At 46.9% G+C, this 20,722-nt stretch overlaps 1 protein-coding gene across 1 annotated transcript in view; it reads left to right on the forward strand.

Annotated features, from left to right (window-relative positions):
* fbxl7 (F-box and leucine-rich repeat protein 7) overlaps window positions 1-20,722 on the forward strand; it is a 79,789-nt gene that overhangs the window by 24,012 nt on the left and 35,055 nt on the right. The window contains exon 2 of the mRNA XM_061256334.1: window positions 1,819-1,908. Coding sequence (XP_061112318.1) covers window positions 1,819-1,908 — 90 coding nt within the window. The remainder of the gene's footprint in view (window positions 1-1,818; window positions 1,909-20,722) is intronic.

Consider the following 20,722-nt stretch of genomic DNA (forward strand, 5'->3'; position numbering starts at 1 on the left):
GTAGTGTTCAATGCAATCTTGAGCATTAAGGTTTAGAGCTTATGTGACCCAGTCAGTGTTGAAGGGGGATCCTATGAGAAACCTGAGAGCTGTAAAATCCAGCTGTGCCAGCTTGCACAGCTTGGGGCGACATGGCTCAGGCATTAAGAGCAGTCATCTGGCAGTCGGAGGGTTGCCGGTTCGATCCCCCGCCCGGGCTGTGTCGAAGTGTCCCTGAGCAAGGCACCTAACCCCCAAATGCTCTTGACGAGCTGGTCGGGGCCTTGCATGGCAGCCAATCGCCGTAAGTGTGTGTATGAATGGGTGAATGAGAAGCATCAGCTGAACGCTTTGGATAAAGGCGCGATATAAATGCCAACCATTTTTGAAAATTGAGCTGGTCAAGCTGGTCATAAACCCGGTATAGATTGGAATGAGCTGGTCAACCAGCTAATGCTGATAGCCATTTTCAAAACATAGCTTGAGCTGGCAGCTGGTCTGAACTGGTCAACCAGCTATCAGCTGTTTCAAAACCCAGCTGTGTTTTTCAGCAGAGGATCAACCATCGCGTTTCCCGGAAACTGGGTTTGATCGATGAAGCTGTGCAAAATTAGATATCCAGCAAGTTGGTTTTGCAATTCACCTGTATTTGTACAAGGCTTTTTACAGAGGCACTGTCACAGAGATGCGTCACAGTGGAATTGGACAAACAACCAGGCCTGAACCCCCAGAAAGTAAGCGATTGAGGTTTAAAAAAAAAGGAAAACACTCAAACCGTGGTGATGGTGTAGTGCAGGGGTCCTCAGTGTTATACAGAAAGGGCCAATGTGGGTGCACGCTTTTGCGCCAGCCAAACTGTTACACACCTGACTCTACTAATCAACCACTAGTCTCTGCTAAGGACCTTGATTAGGAGAACCAGGCGTGTAGCTGATTGATTGGGAGAGAGTCTGCGGAGTCCACGCGGTGCCATGTTGTTTGATCAGGGCCCAGTTTGACCGTGGCTCTCACTCTCAGAAATAAAGGAACCAAACGTGCCTAAATAGGTACAAATGCTTGTCGCTTGTCCCTATAGGTAAATGGTAAATGGTAAATGGCTGGCATTTATATTGCACCTTACAACTGATGCTTCTCATTCACCCATTGATACACACACTCACACACCAACCGCGATTGGCTGCCATGCAAGGCACCAACATAAAATTGTATCCCTTGTCAGCCATATATAATGCGTTTGTACCTTGTTTTCTTGGACCCAAAGAGAACACTACTGCTGGGTACATTTGGGAAATTTTATCCTTGAAGAACAAAAATGTACCTCCGCTGTGACTTTATCGAGTGTTTAAGGTGCCGGAGCCATTAAGGGAAACACAAAGTGTCTGATCAGGATGAATAGGATACAAGTGAAGAGCAGTGGCCTGTGTTATTTAAAAAACAGTCGTAATGCCTAGCTCTGATCAGTAATATTTATCAACAGGAAATTGCTGCTTTCTACACACGGTGAGAAGTTTCTGGGCTTGGACAAGTTTCTGTATTCAGCAGATCTGTGCATGTACGTAGGTCAGTCTGTGTTGACATGTACCCTGCTGGAAAAAAACAAAAACAGCTCAAGCTAGGTTTTGAAACAGCACTAGCTGGTTGACCAGCTCATACCCAGCTAGATCATCTTATTTTCAGCTTGACCTGGTAAAAGCTGGACTAGCTGTATTTTACAGCAGGGCATGCATACAACATTATTGCTTGTACACACGTTGCCTGAAGGTGCTTCTGCTGTCTTCTTGCGTGCTCCACTGTGAAATGTGTGTCCTGATTCGTCCCGAATCCTGTTCCATTGTTTAGGAAAAGGCAGTTCCAGCATCTCCTCGGATGTGAGTTCAAGTACGGATCACACGTCGACCAAAGCCCCAAAGAATGCAGCTACCAGCGAAGGTAAGCATCTGGTCCTGGTTAGCCTCTCCCCCTCCCCTCCCCTCCTCTGCCCGTACTTTAGCGTTGACTATTTTTGGGGATAAAAAAACAAAAAAAACATTTTGCATTTCTGGAAATGCCTGAAAGTGAAAACAAAACTGGCCACAGCCATCGCTGTTGACAAGCGCTGGCCTCTCTGGAAGTAAATGCCCTGTCTTTAACAAGGGGAAGAATGTTTTCCCTAATTCAGTGTAATATTAGGACCTGAACATTTCCTCTGTGTGTGTGTGTGTGTGTGTGTGTGTGTGTGTGCATGTATGTATGCGTGCGTGCGAGGGAGAGAGGAAAAGGGAGTGAGAGAAATAAGAGGAAAAGACGTAGGAAAGAAAGATATAAGAGAAAAAGTATGCGATACTGAGAGACAGAAAAGGAGGGAGAGAGAGGGAAAAGAGATGAAAACGAAGGCCTGTTGCTTCATGTAGACATGGTCTGTTGTGTATTTGTCCACACTTGCTATGACTTTCAGTTCCATGTCATTCTACATGCAGTTCTTAGATAAACATTTCTAACAGAGAGAGAAAGTAGCGGTTGGTCATGTACAGGAATGCCACCTAGTGCAGTGCATTATGGGTGGTAGCAGAGTTTTGAAAAAACCAAACATGTCAATGGTGTGGAATTTCTCTGGATTTCAGTGGCAAGGTAAGTGATGCATACTCATAATGGGACTAACATTTTTTGTTTGTTGCCAGGTCATATAATTTCTTTGCCTAAATGACAGTATGGAATTACATGGCTGATTATTGTTGATGAGTCTTGAGTGTGAGGTTTGCACATTGCTGGTGCGGGGTGGGACATCGATGGTTAAAAAGTTTTTGTTTTAAAACACAGGCTTAAGTGAAAGCATGACCTCATCCTCCGTGCTATTTATCAAAGTAGATCTTGATTCGCTGCCAGAATGTAAGATCTTTGGACATTGGTAACTTTGGTCCAAATCATGGTAATGTAATAATATATTATATAATAACGTCATGTAATATTTGTTTAGGATAATGCTGGTTTATTGTTGAATTGGTAATTAGGTGTCTTATCATACTTTTAATTGTAGCAATTTTTGGCAAAAGTGTGCTTCACAATGCAAAGCATCTCTACCTGGCCGTAAAACAGGCTTTTTAAAAATAATTTGTACATAGTTTTGCCTGCAATCCTTCTTCTGTGACGATGTCGTTCACATAGGGAGAGGGAGGTAGGCTGTGCTGAAATGAAAACACCGCACAATCAGGGACGTGCTGCTGGGCCAAGAACTCCAGTGCTGACATTGGCAGGCCTTGTGCCTAACCTGTTCTGTTTTCCTGAGATCTAAAAACACATGTACAGTACACGCACACACACACACACACACTCACACACACACGCACTTACACACAGACACACAAACACACATGCACGCACGCACATACACACACACATACACACACATGCACACACACACTCATACACAAACACACATGCACGCACACACATACACGCACTCATACACAAACACGCATGCACGCACGCAGACACACACATACAAATATGTAGATGCAGGCATGCACACACACAAACACATGCACGCACGCACACACACACACACACACATATGAAGACGCAGGCATGCACACACACAAACACATGCAGATGCACTCACGCCCAAACACACAGTTTGCTTGCCTTCAGATAGTGGCCCTTGTAGGCTATTCCCGGTCTGTGTACACCATAATTTGACTTCCTGGACTTGTCGGCACCAGAATAATAGCAAGGAGAGGCATCTCCTCAGAAATTACAGCAATGCCCTGTAAGCTATCTTTGCAGGGGGGCTGTTCTCTGCCACCTCACTCCTGACTCTGGTTTGAATAGCTGTAGGACAATAGCTCACAACAGGACTGGAATGTTTTGTCGATGTAATAACACTACCACAACAAGGCAGCAACATTATGAGAATTATTTTTTGTTTGATGGGTCACATTAGAAGGCAAGCCTTGGGCTTCCACGTTTGGCCTGGAAGCTGTGCCCTTTGCTTGGTCCCTCAGGACACACACACACACACACAGGGACCGACAGCTGTCAGCTGAAGAAAACACAGTCCCCCTCTGCTTCCCCTGCCGCCGTTTCCTCTTGCTTAGCAAACCCACTGGAGGAAAAGCCTGTTTTATTTAGCTCCCTGTGGTGTCAGGAGCGTCTTTGCAGCGAGCGTAAGACTACCGTGGTCGCCGGGGGAAGAAAACAAACAGAAACGGTAGCCTGGGATGCTAATTATTGTTTTACTTGAGAACTTACTCATCACGTTTTAGGGGGAGCGCGCCGTTTGCTTCCCACCGACCGTCTATTTTCTCCCCGAGCCTCGGTTTACGCGGTCGCGGCTCGCTATCAAGCCGGGATCATATCTGCGGCACGCGGGCGTCCATCGTGCTGCACGCTGACAGCGACGTTATCCATAGCGACAGGAAATGGCCTAATCCTCTGTGTCCTGCCTTTGGCCGCAGAACCGTTCACTTTTCTGGCCGTGTAATGCGATGCTGTCCTGATAATATACGAGGAGGAGTTGGCAGAGTGCTGCGCAGCTAAATTAAATGAATCTAACGTCCCTACCTCATCGGCCATTTTGTGCAGGCCTAGCGTATATCTAATGCCAGCTGTCTGCTCAAGTTCATCTCCAGCTCTTAATTTACAAGCACATTACAAGTGAGCACATCGACCGGCCAAGTGAAGGACCGATATTAATCATATTAAAGGTACGGAGAGCAGTGTGTTGCAGAAAACTGAAAATACAATCTACAATCTTCTGGATTAGATCATAGAAGTGTGTCAGGCCTCTAATGTCCACTTCTCTCAAGCTTTCTGGAATGATTCTCCAAATTCTACATCTGTGTTCTCGAACTTCATTGCTTTCAATTATCAGCAGTGGCTTCTTATTTGTCTTGCACCTTATAGGACGGATGGATGGATGAATTGAGAGAGGGAGAGAGGTGACCATAGGTGGAAAGTAAAGTAAAAGTAAAAGTTATCCTATTTTGTTCCAATCACTTAAATTCTGCAGCCAGGAGGTAGAACTCATTCCTGAAATCAACTGTCTTGAGTTCATCGTGTGTGGAAGAAACACACGGCGGGACTTTCTAACTTTCCACCTCTAAAAGTGACCACCCCTTTATTAAGGGAAACGGCTTCATTCACTGGCTGTTCCCCGTCACTCCCATCGTCCATGGCGTTAATCCAGAAGATAATCCTGGATTTGCCTCTGCTGTAAACATGGAAGTCCCGCACAAGCTCATTATGCGGAAAGCAATATTTCCTGGACCGTATCTGTCTTGGCACACAGGCCGGTGAAAGGCTCCTTCCACCAGCTCAGACTCTTAGTCATTTTCAGGAATGACTGACCCGGATCCCGAAAAGCCAAACTAAACTCCAGGCAGCACAGAGCCCTGCTCAGACTCAGTCTAATTAAGGCTTTCCGTCTCCTGTGTCGGAGACCTTGGGGATGTAGTGATATGGGAGTTAGGGTTCCTGCTTGCAGATGATTACCTGCTGATTTGCAATATTATATTGTCCCAATGATGATGTCCTCTGATTCGGTTTGGTGGTTGTGTGGACTTAAAGGTACACAATGTTGATGTATCCAATGACATTTTCACAAGAATATAACAATGGGAAAGTAAGGTTTCAAGAACTCCAAACATATATATATCCACCATGCTATCAATTTACAACAGGCTAATAAATACAGTTATAGATATTTCAATATGGGTTCCTTTAGAGAAATAACAAGACAAGTTTGCCCTTTCTCTGTCCATGTTGCTAGTAAGTTGTTCTCTTCCTTCAGTAGTTCAGCCATGCCATCATTGTGTGGGATCAATTCTCCTCATACACAACTGGCAAAGACAGATAGCAGGTGTTTGACTGACCACAGGAGTCCCAGTTGCACAGCGCGGCTGAGAAAACCAAGAAAACCCTGCCAAAAAGGAGCCCCTCCCTGCCTGGACGATGCTGGGGGTAGTTCTGCATTGCGTTACGGGACTCAAAGACTGAACGAGGCACACTCAGAATCTATTCAGCATGTGTTCCCTTAACCCTTTGAAGAGTTGGCTCCCTTGGAATGTTATTTATTTTTTTATTCTTTTCAAAATTCTAAGTCAGTGTTCCAGAACTCCCATTGCTTACAGTTACCAGTCGTGAATGTTACATCAGCATTAGAATGTTCCATTAAGTACATTCTAATCACGTATTTCTGATACACCTTCATGGGTTAAGTTCTTTTCACCCCCAGGTGGTCTGGTAGAAATCTAGCAGTTTAAGTGGATTATGCGATATATGAGACGTAAACCACTAGCACTGTGAGCTGACCTACTTTGAGGCATTTGCTAAGTAAGGAAATAATATGCTTTTTTATTAATGGTGTTACCAGGAATTACTGGTTACACCATTAAGAAATAATACTGGTTTCAAGACAGGATGCTCAGATGTCTTGGTACTTCCAGTCTGCATAACTCCCTGTCTGACTGGGCTCTGCGTCCTCGACCACCATGTGAACACTGTACATCTTTAACCAAGAATCTTTAAAACCTTTAAATCCTCGATAATTTAATTTCTTATGGCATAGCTGGTATGCTGTTTGAATCATCTGAAAGAGGTTCTTCCTTTAACCATCTGTGTTGATTTAAAGTCCATCTCAAAATATGATTAATTCCTAAACTCCTCTGGGACGACAGGGAAAAAAGCACAACTGCACTGCAAACCTTTCTGTATGGCAAAGAACCCTTTTCTAGGCATGACATGAAATATTTATAAGTTTCATCGGCAAATTACATTTCCAGGGATATTTACTACCGAAGAAACAACAGAGGTTTATTCAATTAAAACGGTACCCTGCATTTCTTTTGCCACAGCTACCGACTTTCCCCATCGCTTCATTTTAAATAACAAACAAACAACAAATTTGATAATTTTAACTTTTTTAATATCTGTCCTTGTTGCCTTTTAAAGAAAAATAGTTTGAAGAATTGAAAGCGTCTAAATACGAGCCCTTTATTTGACTTGCACAAGTCTGTGTGCTGACAGGAGTTAAGAGCCCATTATGGGCGATAAAATGGCTTCGGGCTCCCAGCAGCAGTAGTAGTAGAGGCGCTCCAGGAGAGAAGGGCCTCCAGCCCGGAGATATTCGACCTCCGCGCGACGCGGGATGAAGCACGGTTTACCTTTAAACGCCCCTAAACTTTGGCGCGGCGAGGAGCCGGAGGCAGAGGGCTCGGCCGCTCTCTCTCCCTCCCAGCTGTCCGTGAGCGTGAGTGATCGCCCTCGACAGCTCTCTGGCACGCCGGCCCCGCCGTGTTCCGTCCGCCGCCGCCGGCCTCCCGGAGATAACTCACGGCGTTCACGCGAGCACTGAGACCGCTGCCGTGGCTTCCCCCCCCCCCTTTTCAGCCGAGAATACCGTTTTTAATGCGAGGGACGCGGGGCCTAACCGCCGGTTTCGCATATAGCCGTTTATAACGTCGTCCAGGAGAGAACTCTCTGGAGCTGGAAAAGAGATCATTTTTTTTATCTGCTGTGTTGAGTGTTGAATTTTGATTTAAATGGTTAAAAAACGTGGTCTCAGGCTGTAAAGGTTATTATTTCAAAGGGCAGACTCAGACCCATAGCCTTCTCATTGTTAGTTTGAGGCCGGACTGTGCTGTCAGTCGACTTTGCCTGGGAGAAGTTTGTTCCCTCTGGGAAGTGTGGCTATACAGACACTGGTTCTGAAAGTTTCCCCTACAAATGTGGCCGATATATGTTCGTCAGGCTCCTCCAGGTTATTAGCTGTCCACGATCCTGACCACCTCTACTATAATTGGTAGAAGCTCTCCTGTGGTACTTTGTGTTGTCACTTCAGCTTCCGACTGGTGCTGTGGAAATAAAACACAGATGAAGCTGGTTTTGGGAACGCTATAGTTTCTGGACAGTTAAGGCCTTGTTGTAGACCCCAATGATGGAATAGAATACAGATTTCACTGTTTTTTTTTTCTCCTTCAAAACCCAGTGAAGACCCATTGGTGTGGAAGCCATATGGTATCACTTCTGAAGCTCAGATTTATAAACCCTGAGGATTCTGTCTGCATAACTGGGGAGGCCCTGCAAGCTGGCCATCTCATTTCATCTCAGGCCACCCCAGGTCAACCCAGGCTAGCTCAGGCCATCTCAGACCAACTCAAGCCAATTTAGGCAATCTGAGGCAAACCCAGGTTAACCGAGGCTAGCTCAGGCCAACTCAGGCCATCTCAGACTAACTCAGGCCAACTCAGATCATCTGAAGTCAACTCAGGTAATCTCAGGTCTACCCAGGTCAACCCAGGCTAGCTCAGGCCTGTTCAGGTAATCTCAGACTAACTCAGGCCAACTCAGATCATCAATGACTAAGTCAGGCCAACCCAGGTCATCTCAGACTAACTCAGGCCAACTCAGGTAATCTCAGGCTCTGTGTTGTTTAGCCTCAGCTTCCACTGCTCCCAGGCTTTTCTGTGCTTTTATACTGTACATTTGGTCCATGGAATATTTGCTTTGCACGTGCCTGTCCCCAGCATGGTTTCCATGGCTTGCATTTCTGATATTATCCATGCATACCGCTGGCCCAGTTCCAAACGCACAACTGCATACTGGCTCCAATATTGGCTATGATTACATCATCTGTAAGGAAAAAAAAAAGATGTGTGTTTTGTTATATTTTATAGTAATTCAAAGATGTTCCAGAGATGGCAACATCATTGGTTGAGTTAGGGGTTAATTCTTTCCTGACGACTTGAGATTTAGAGATTTAGAGATTTAGAATCTGTTGGCGTGAGGGTAAGATGCAAGCATTTCTGCAGCTGCCAAGTATTCGAGTAGTCAAACACCAGCTCTGCGATGCACTGAAAATTGTCAGTTCATATTTATTTTGATGTTTGACCTACGGCAAAAGCACTGCTATAAACGTATACTATATATATTCTTATCACGTAATTGCAAGGATGTGAGTCGTGCCTTTTCAACCATCATGGTCAGAGCAGTTTAGCGGTAGCAGGCAAAGTGCAGGAACATTACAAACTAAGAATGGAAACCGAACGACTCCCTGAATTCAGCGAAGGAGACCTCATTTCATTTGTCAAACACAGTGTATCTCTCTGTGAATGCAATGAAAATGGATTTCGAGTTTGAGTTTTCTCGCACTGATTTGCATTGCTGTAACTGCCGGGTAGCACACGAGGCCAAAGAACAGGGACACTGAGTGCGAGAAATGCAAGCACTACCGCCACCAGACAGAGCACAAACCCATGTGCCTTTCCCAACACGAGGAAACAATAAGAACTTATTTGGCCAGTACGGAAAAAACTTCACTCAACTGGATCAACTTAGCAAGCATAATACTGTAGGCTAATTCCTGCTTTTGGAGAGGAGAGTTGATAAGAGCTAGAGCTTTTGAAGTAGAATTTGGTTTGAATTCCAATCATTTTGCGTGATTTAATATGAAATGTAAAAGTCCTTAAGAGTCCTCTGTGTCTGTTTTTGCTTAAGGTCCTTGTCTCTGATAAGTTCCAGCCAGGTACCTGCAAAGAAACGTTTGAATGAGACCCAGAGGTTTTGGGATCGATTCCAGACGTGTTTCTGATGCTTCTTCACCGGAGTCTGTGTCCACCAGTACGGAGGGTTGTGGGGGGTATTATGGGAGTGGGCAGGTTTTTTTTGCGGGGTTAACCTCAAAAATACCCTGCTCACTTTGAAAGCAGGCTGGTGATCTGTTTTTGCGGACAGGCACACCACAGGCACACCACGGTTCTGATTTCTTCCTCTGCTGGAGAACTGGAGAGGGGGAGAGATCTAAATCTGTCTCCTGAGCTAAGAAATACAGTTCACTGGGGGAATAAGGAGAACGAGGGAGACATCAGTTATAAGATCGAGGAGAAGAAACATAGTTTCCAAATGCAGAGGAAAGTTCTGGGTTCTGAGATAAAAATTCACCGACATGAACATTTTAGGCTATTCTTTATTATATGTATGATCCTCCATTGGAGCTACATAACATTACAACTACTTCATAAGTACTATATAACATCTTTATAAAAACTACATTCATAAATACTGATGTCAAAAAACTGAAAATTGGTATGTGGTGTATGTCAGGGTAATATCAGAGAGCGCGAGAGAGACTCCAGGCGCTGGGAACATTGAATGCCTACTTCCTTGTTAGCATTGGCATGGGTCCAGGAGCCTGCCTCTGTTTCCTGCAGGACAGGAAACCATGGGCACAATCCTCACCAGAGCCCTTCACTAAAAGTTTCCAGGTTTAGGACTAACAGGTTTCTCAGAACCAGTAATCCTAAAACCCCAACCCCCATCCCCCCCTCCCACCTCGAGTACTCATCCATGTAAAATCACGGCCTGCTCTCCTGCTTGTGAGGTCCTGTGTGAGCGAGCGCTCGGTTAATGACCCCCATGACTGGATTTGTGAAGAAGCCATCAAAATGATCCCCCTTTTCCTCATTCCTGGGGCTCAGTCCGGTGGGGTTAAAACCACTCTGCTGTGGACTGTCTCACATTGCACAGATTCTTTCCATTTTTCTCATGGAAGATCTTAAATGATGTTTGGCCTGTGTGTGGATGCTGGCCTTGCTCACAGAGATCTCATTAGCTCACGCATCCTTCAGACACAGCTGGTCAGGCCCAGTCACCAAAGGGGGAATTCCACTCTTATTGTGATGGCCTGTCGACTTTAACTTTGAGTAATGATGATGGAGAAACACTCTCACCCTCTTTCCCAATGGCCTGGAGGGCCCAAGGGCTTGCTGGCTTCATTTTATAAACAGCTATAGTGCTCCATGCTGATTCACATCTATGTCAGACCAGAGTAAAGCATTTTCTCCAAGGTTACTTTGGGCAGAAGAATACAAACATCATTCGATGCAAGTTCGGTCCAGAGGATGACACATACAAGCATGAGCAACACTTATTTCCAGTGTGGTCCTAGCTGTGGTCCTAGCCTCTACCTTCATGAAAAAAGGCATCGGGCAAATTAATGAATTTAGAGCAGATGTTGGGGGCTTCCAGGTGGGTCAGCCTGTTGAGCCGCCATGATAGTGTATGGATGGGCCCCATGGTCTAGCATCAAGTATGAACCGTGCAAGTAGCAGCTGTGGCTAGGCAGCCCCACAGAGACGCACAACTTTCACGTCACGCAAGGATGAGTGAGTTCAGTCAGCTGGGATGCGCAGTGGCCCCTGCTGGTCAATCGGTCGCTGACCAATGGACAAAACCGGATGCATAAATTAGCAAGGTCTAAACAGGCCCGTGCGCAGACGCTTATTACACCTAGAAAAACACTTACTCTTTCAGTTCAATGGTTTCTAAATGTCCTGACACTCTTAAGTCAGAGGGATCATAGCGACCCGTGTTGCTCAGCCCACTCTGGGGCCGAAAAGTGAAAGTGTACGGGGTTCAGATCCTTCACCATGGATCCTGTTCCATGGTAATGAAAAGAAAACACCGGGCCCACTCGTCCCGGCACAGTGGGCCCGTGGCTCTCACTGCAGCTACCGTCTGGGAGCTTAATTAAGACGTACCTTTGATCATGGCCGACGCAGTTTGGGTCCTTGTTTTCCCTGCCTCGGCGAAGAAGAAGGGGGGAAGGAAAGAGAGAAACTTGGATTGATTTTATCAGCGTACGGTCGTATGTAATTACTCTCGCTGGCCTTGTTACTCTGCTGGAAGTAATCATTAGCCCCTGTTGTAGACATCTCCAAAGCAGCACATGTTTTTTTGGGGGGGGGGGGGGGGTTTTCTCTCGCTGTAATCCTCTGCGTCAAATGGCAAGCACTCAAAGGCAGCCTGTAGCTCTGAACCGTCCTGTTGTTCGGGCTGATGGCTCCTCGGTAACAGGGGGAGAGTGTTCAATACATTGCTGAGAGACATGGTCAGAACACAATGGAAATGCGGTGATAAGCGTAAACTATTTTCACAGTTACGGACTGGGAGGCAGCTGTTTGTATGATCTAGGATTGCGTAGGAAGATGAACACGGAACAACGGACCCTCAATTATTGGAGTAATAAGTTCAAAGCAGCCAAACAGCTGTCGAAAACATGAAAGCAGTTTGGTTCCAAGACCTCTCACCAGCTGTCAAGCCTCTCCATAATGTGAAAATCTGGAGATGGTTTTAGGGAATTGGTCCATCAATTAAAGCAGCGCCTTTAACCCTTTGAGGTCTGAGACCACAATGCTAGCTGAACATTCTAATGCTGATGTAACAATAATTGCTGCCGATTCAAAATAATGGAGTTCTAGAACACTGGCTTGGAATTTTGAAAAAAACATTCCAAAAAACCTACTTGTCGCGGGGTGAACGGTGCCAGGCTACATAGAGACGAGCCGGCCATCTCCTTTGTTCTACTGTACTTTACTCCGACGTGCACAATGTTGCCCTGCAAACGTCGTTCTCCAAGAATTCCCATCACCGCCGCATGTCTGTTTTCTTAAGTGCTCCTAGGGCTCTCGCCAGCAGCAGCTGGGCCGTGGATTCACGTCCACATACGCACTTTTTTTAAACACTTTATACTTATCCACAAAAAAAGAAAAGGAAAAAAAAAGATTCCTGCGGGTTTCGTGCAGCCCTCAAGAAAACAAACACCCACTCTTCCCAGCATGCTCTCTGTCGCTCACATATTCAAGGTGTCGGCTCGGCGAGTGCTGACTGGGCTCGCTGCGGAGCGAACGGCATTCCGGGCGGCATTCCGGGCTGGCATTCCGGGTGGCATTCCGGGCTGGCATTCCGGGTGGCATTCCGGGCTGGCTGCTGCCGTGCCGCTCCCGGGAGCCAGGGATGACACAGGGAAACTCGCTGCGGGAGTCAGCAGTGTGGTTATGGGCACTGACTCACACAGCTTCAGCCTTCTCCAGCTCAGTCAGGTGACTTTGTCCCGGGACGGATGCTCTCGAGGGACCGAAGAGTACCTCCTAACAGGATGTGCCAGGATTTTTTTTGTCTGGAAAAGCCCGTATTCTGATTACGGCTTACGTCCGTTGTTTGTGGAAAGAAGAGGCACCCTGAGCGGCACCGGCGTGACCTTGTCGGCAGGCCGGTGGTAATTCCTGGCACCGGCTCCTCCGAGAGGGAGCTTGTTTTCTTGAGAAGTGGGCGTAATGACACGGTCTGGAAGCGCCGCTGACTGCCCCCCGGCCCCGCCGGCCTCGGCCTCTCGTGCTCGCTGTGGTGAAACGTTTCTGGCGCCGCTCCTGAAATGTGCGCCCCCCCCCAGCTGGCCCGAGAGCGGACCGCTCGGACCGCGAGACCCGGGATCGGGTTCCTGAGGAGAGCGGGCAGGTGAGCTCCCCCCGCGTGGACGCAGCAAATGCTGGACTCATTCAGTCGTGTGAATTCAGTCGGGTTTGTGTCCGTTCTCACGCTAACAAAACCACACGCTCAACACTGACAGCCTAAATACTTGGCTGTAATTACACAGTAGAATGTAAAATTAAACTTATGACAAACACTTGCAAATGGCCCAACCTTATCGAATCTTACTCTGTTAGAATTGAATGAACACTGGACATTTTACTGTGTAGTTCAGTAAAAAAAAAATTACATAGAGGAAAATGTAGATTGCATTCCAACACTGCCCTTTAAAAAAAATAAGTACTCCTGGAGTGCCACAGTGTTGCATTGTAGGACTAGTGATTCATTGATTGGCTAAAGCAGGGGTGTAAAACTGCAGTCCTGGAGGGCTGCAGTGTCTGCTGGTTTTTGGTGTGCTTCAGCACGAGAGATGCATTTCAAATCATTGGCTAAAGAGTCCACCCACCTTGTTCTCAAGGTCTTAATTGGCTGCTGATTGAAAGGAAACCACAAACAGGAACCACAGCAGGCACTGTGGCCCTCCAGGACTGGAGTTTGACACCCCCGGGGCTAAAGAGTCCGCACAGGTTGTTCTCAAGCCCTGAATTGGCTGCTGTTTGAAAGAAAGGGACCAGAAAGAACGGCAGCCTTCCAGGACTGGACGTTGTACTAAACGTGCATTAGGCCTCCATAACAGCGCGGTCCCAGCCCAGTGAGGGGCTGAGACAGTCGGCCTGTTGGACAGGAAGTGCCGGCTCCTTCCCTCTGACTGGCAGAGCTGTTATTTCAGGGCGGGTGAAGGGATGGAGAGAATCACGACGCCGCTTGCGTCAGCGCGGAAGAATTCATCCTCCCCGACGGCGGAGAGAGACAGCGCCGGGGAGGTTTTTTTTACGAGGGAAGACTCTCCCAGCGTCTTATTACTGTAAACACAGCGGGCCCGGCCACTGCCAAAGCTCTTAATTTTGTTCCTCGGGGGAATAAAAACAAGGTGTAATGAAAAAACGTGTTTTATGCGCGCCTGGCTTGCCGAGTGAATTGAAAATGATTTTAAAAAGCTGAGGAAGGGTAACTTTGGTAACGCCGTCACCGTCAATGTTAGTTTATGTTAGTTTGGCTCACGTTGGTGTTTTTTTCAACTGGCCGCTACTCCAGATCTGGCCCGCTGTAAACACGGGGCCGTGACTGACACGCACAGCGTACGGCCGTACCCCTGCTCTCTGAAGATTGGCAGCTGCGCTCCGTCAGGGTCCGGTTGCTCGATCTCCCGAATCGGGGGGAAATTTCAGCCCCGCTACGCTGGAACCGCAGAAAGCTCTCGTCAGTTTGGGTTCACCCATCCCCCCACATAGGAGGAGGAAAAGGCCTGCCCCCCCGCCCCCCCCCCCGTTCTTTAGCTGGGCTACTCCGCTAGGTTCTGCCGGAGAAACCCGATCACTGTGTCTGGAGAGTGGAGAGGAGGGGAGTGGAGGGTGAGGTGGAGTTCACTGTGAACGGGACACACCGGGAGCCTGTGCGAGCCAGGGAGGGAGGGAGGGGGGAGGGAATCTGTCCAGAAGTGCGAGGAGAGGATGATCACGGACCCCCCCCCCCCCCCTCCTACGGTACCCTTCGTGGATCCCCTGTTGAAAACCCAGGGCCTAGAGGTTGGGAATGACTCTGGATGCACGCTAATACTCCTGCCACTGCACTGGAGTTGGCTCTGCACTGTGGCTGCCCACTGCTCCTAAGTGACTGAACTGGGTTCAGTTCAGAGCATAAATGACCCCACGTGGGTTCAATAAAGTATAAGCTAACCTCTCTTTTTTTTTTTTCACGGTTACAGTTTTGGCCAAACTGTAGAGGGGAGACAGTGACGGCTCAGTCACAACCTCTTTAACCACCTTCCTCGAGCTGTGCCTTCACTCACGCGTTACACTGCCCGGCTGTTCCCCCTCTGCTGTCCCACTGCACTGAAATGTTCTGTCTGCAGTAATCTCAGTATAAGGCTTCCAATCAATACTGCAACTCCGGCCAAAATATCATTTCTCATTAGAGGCTTGCATTCAATTGGGTTATGAAGGAAAGCCAGCATCCACTGTGTGCGGTTTCTCCGTTTATGTCAATACAGCGGGGACTGGAATACATTGTCTAACAGGATTTGTTCCATTGTATATTGGCAGTCGAGAGAGCAGTAGGCGTGTTCTCATGCAACGGGCCGTCTCCCTATATCCATTATTGGAATTGTAAAGCATTATCCAGTAATGCGTACCACGAGGTCAGGGGCTTCTGTCGCTGCCTCCTACAGCAGTTAGCATTGCTCTGTACCCTTTCAGAAAAGGCCTGCTTGCAAATGGTTGGCATTTATATAGTGCCTTTATCCAAAGCGCTGTACAATTGATGCTTCTCATTCACCCATTCATACACCAACGGCGATTGGCTGCCATGCAAGGCGCCGACCAGCTCGTCAGGAGCATTTGGGGGTTAGGTGTCTTGCTCAGGGACACTTCGACACAGCCCGGGCGGGGGCTCGAACTGGCAACCCTCCGACTGCCAGACGACTGCTCTTACTGCCTGAGCCATGTCGCCCCATGAGTCACAATCTTGCATATGCAGAGGTGGAAAGACCAGGGAACAGCAAGTAACAGTCCTGCCATGCGTTTCAGCTGATTTCCCATGATCTCAGCCCATTTCACGAGTTGGTTCTACTCTACCTCCTGGCTGCAGAATTGTGCTAATTAGCAAATGCCAATCTATTGGGGCAAAATACTGGGCAGACTTTTCCTTCCTGAACCTGGATATTCCACGCGCATGCGTGGAGAATTTTTTGGGAGTGACTTGCGGTTTCGCTACAACAAAAGGACTTCTACAAAGCCCTCACTTATGAGCAATAAAAGCAGGAATGCACCGAATACTTTCGCTATCTTTCCAAAATTGGGAGGGTGGAGGACATGGGTAGGGAACGTTTTTTTTGGGGAGATGAGTCTGCCGCGGCAGGACTGTGTGGAGCCGAAAAGGTGTGCAGGGGGGTTAACGCCTTCACTCTGAGGGAACGCTGGTCTGAACATTCAAACAAAACTAAAACATTTTCCATACTTCTCTGGTAGCAGGCTGCTCACGCCTCCCGCTGTGAGTTGGGAAATTGCCATTTAATAATATCAGAATTAAATTATGGCCTATATTTCCTTTTAGTACCCCCAAGGCTAGCACACGGGCCGGACTGAGCACCTGACTGAGTCTCGGGCCCCCGGACCACACATTCCTCCATGAAGGTGAGCAGCAGGACACAGGATGAAGGCCTTGTTCGGAAACGCTAGTGCTGCCACAGTTTCCTTTGGCAGGTCGTGGTCCAGTGTGTGTGCGGGTGTGCGTGTGTGTGTGTGTGTGTGTGTGTGTGTGTGTGTGTGAGTGAGAGAGAGAGGCAGAGAGAGAGAGTGTGTGTGCGTGTGAGAGAGAGCAGAGAGAGAGGGAGAGAGAGAGAGAGAGCGTGTGTGTGTGCCTGTGTGTATGTATGTGTGTACGTGTGTGTGTGTGGTCATGACGCTATTAGCTGGAAAAACTCTTAATTAAAAAGCATAATCTGAAAGACTGGTCCAGATGAATGGATTAGTGATTAGCCACACTTCAGCTGAAACTGCTGTGTCATGTCTTTGTGCTGACTCTTCCTGTACACTGCAGAGGCTCAGAGATTATATTCACACAGTGTAATTATAATTTATCTGTAGTAGATGGTCACTCCAAAGATGCTGCCCATTTTTCATTCGAAAAAACAACAACGTAACCTGTAAATCACATTAAGAATCTGTATTAAATACAGAAAAACAGAAAACTATTGACCAAGAAAAGAGCAAATCACATGGACTGTGAGTTAAAAGTGAGTGACCGATGATTCCAGCTGTATCATAAAGGAAATCATTATTTAGAAATATGTATTTTATAAAATTTAGCTATAGAAGGCATAATAATTTATGATGCTACTTATTGGTTGATACACAGTAAAATGTCCAGATTTAACTCTAATCGAGTGCATATGAGTACAACTGGGGCCATATGTAAGAGTTCATTTGTGTTATTGTGTACCCTGTTCAGTCGACCAGTCAGTAACTCTGATGTTCGTTTCTATGAGGTTCTCCTGTAACCTGTGGACCAGGGGAAAAATTAGGACGAATTTCTGGAAACTTTACTCTAAAGCCGGGGTCTCGAATCTTCCCTGAGAATGCCATTCCAGTCCAGCAGTAAAGCGGTGGATCCAGCTAACTAAGCAATCGCAGGCTTCAGCCGAGGCCCTGGTGAGCCGAATCAGGTGCAACGGAGACAAATCGACACCATGCAGCGACGAGGAACCGATGAAGGAACCCGAGACGTTTAATGACAGGGAAGAAAGCCGCCAAATCGAATTGCATAACTTTATATGAGCCAGGTGTACCGTAGGCCATTAAAGTAGTATATGGGAGCGTGTACGGGGAGGTCACTCTAACCAAAGTGGAAAGAAATTGAGTACCGAACGTTTTTTTTTGTTTTTATTTCTTTTCTCAAAGATTAACATGCCCGCCCGGTGTCGCGGTGTGTGTGTGTGTGAGGTTGGAAGGAGTCGTATTTGCGGGTCGTTAAGTGACCACAACAGGAGCGCGTTAAGAGGAGGTGGAGAGGAGTGCTCAGATTCTCGATGGACGCGTCACGCTTTCTCCTCTGTCTTTGTGCAATGGATATCTCTGCCGTGTTTGGCCGTGTGGCCTTCCACCCTCCAGCTGTGCGGAAAGCCGAGGTGCTGGAGGAGCGCTTTGTCTGGAGCAGGAAAGCCCTTATTGTTTTTCAAAGGAAATGTCTCGCAGGTGGTTGCGCCCGTTGCACCTGACGGGCTTTTGTGCAAAACATGAGCCTGCAAACGGCCTCAGACGGCCCCGATACTACGTGCGTCCAGCCCCGCCCGTAGGACGGAAAGCCGCTTTCAGGCCTGAACAGTAATAGTCGTGTAATTTAATAGTAGAAATAAATACTACAGAAGATGGTGCCGTCGGCCGCCACTGCAATAGTATCTTAGCAATAATTGCACATTTTGGTGTTTTGTCGCATATTTACAGAAACTGTAACTTACATTTTTTCAAATTACACTGTAAAAAACTAGAAAATCAGCCAATAGTTTTTCAGCGTGCTTAGGAGTACAATAGCAAAGCAACAGAGATCATGTGAACCTTGTACTTCATTTCGTATAACAGTGCATTACCTTAATCTGGGCTGCCCAACCCTGTTCCGGGAGATCAACCATCTTCTTGGTTTTCACTCCCAACCCTAACAAAGCACACCTCATTCAACAGCTAGAGATCTCATCAAGCTGCTAATTGGTCAAATCAGGTGTACCAAATGAGGGTGAAATGAAAGCCTACTGAACATGAAGATAGATAGGGTGGGGGGAGCGCTGACTTAAATCATTCTTAAATACTAAGCCAAATTATTTGCTTTAGTGTTATACTTTGAAAGTTTTTCTGAACTTCCTATCTTCCTAATGACCATTTCTCAGCACGCTGAAGTGAAAAAGAAGATTTTTCTTCAGTGTTCCTGTTGCCAATAAAAAAAAGGCCTCGGGGTTTTTGATTGTTATCTGGCTGTGGAACTGTTTTGGGATTGATGTCTCTCATGGGGCTCTTAGGCATAGCGGAGGGAGAGAAAGGTGGCAGAGTGAAGTGAAGGCAGTGTTTTACTTTCTGTGTTATACATAAGTGTGTCTGAGGGAGGCGTGCTGTGTGTGACATCATCAGGAAACTACGTCCGCTGTGCGTGGAGGCCCCTCCCATCTGCTGGCCTGAGTCTCTGTTTAACCCTTTAAGGTGGGAGATCACAAACCTGGTGCACGGTACTTTCCTTCTCTCAGTGATGACTGGGTCTGCTTTTTTTTGTAAGAAACTGTAGCTATGTTACTGAGCTACCTAGCTTGCTAACCATTAGTTCGCTAGGTTCTCAAAAGCAGCTGCCTTCCAGTCATCACTGAGGGAAGGAAACTACCTTGGGTGCAAATATCTGATTAGAATGATTCTTAACCGAACATTCTGATGATGATTTCACAGTCACTACTGGTAAGTGAAGGTAATGGAGTTCTAGAACACTGACATAGAATTTTAAAAATGGAACATTCCATTCTTTGGACGGTTAAAGCCATTTGCTCTTCCTGTTCTGAACTTCATCTCAGCACAGACAGCATTAATGAGAAGTTAATGTACGGCTGACTGTGGCCTGGGAGTCCCAGGAGACGACGTGTGATTGGCCGCTGTGTCACCTCCTGCCACTGCCTTCTAAAACAGCTGAGAGGTCCTCCAGCACAGTAACCAGGCAGATCAGAAATTTTTATTTTATTTTATTTATTTAGTTTTTTTTTTGAAGGAATAATTGCTGCCTCTGCAGTTTTTTTTTGGTGGCCGCCTGTTCTAGCCTGTAGTATCCAATTACCTGACGAAGGATGACGCAACAGGAACAAAGAAGTAATTTAAAATAAATAAATAAAGGTTTTTTTTTTCAAGTATATTCACAAACTAGTGGCATAGACAGGAATTCATTTTCGATGGGTTAGCAATTGAGAACTGGTGAGGGGAGTAATTGTTGACCTGGAGGAAAGAGGCTTCTGCAGATTCTTTGTAATCAGCTTCCACATGCGATTTGGAATATAGTTTCAGTTCTGTCTCCGGGCTATCCCATATTGGCCAAGTCTGTGCCAAAATGTAAATAATACATTTTATGTGTTATGACAACAACACACACTGACGGGACCTACATGGCACATTATAGCACATATTTCAATTTTGTTCTGCGGAGCATCCCATACATGTTAACCGTATATTGTGAGCACTGTTTCACGAAGCAGATGAGTGCTGAAACTAACTGAGATGGAACTTGATCCCCATTATTAAAAGTAAACATGTAGGAAATGATAGCCAGCGGAGTGGCGTGTTAGCATAACTGTACGAAGCGGAGGGTGTGCTTTGCACACGTCTGTTTGTTTTATCCAGGAATGCAGGCAGATGCTGGATTCAGTGGGTGCATGTGAAGTGGTGTCGGCCTGGCCTTTAGGCGGGGTGGAGGGGGGGGGGGGTGTAGGACGTGGGGGTGGGGGTGGAGGGGGGGTGTGTAATGGAACAGTGTGTTCACAGCCAAAGAGCACAGAGAACCATCCTGCAGAACTGCTGCTGGATTATGCACACACACAGATGTGCACATACACATACTGTGCACACACGTGCACACATGTGCATGCACAAGTGCACACTCAGGCCTGTATTGTGTGACATAGACACACACATACACACACACACACACACACACATACACATGCACAGGCATACTGTACACATATGCCCACATGTGCATGCACAACTGTAAACTCACACACATGCATTCACACGTACACACACACACACACATGCACACACACAGATACACTAAGACACGCACACACACACACACGCACACACACAGATACACTAAGAAACGCACACAC

The sequence above is a fragment of the Conger conger genome, chromosome 9 (assembly GCF_963514075.1).
Source record: "Conger conger chromosome 9, fConCon1.1, whole genome shotgun sequence".
Taxonomy (NCBI): Eukaryota; Metazoa; Chordata; class Actinopteri; order Anguilliformes; family Congridae; genus Conger; species Conger conger.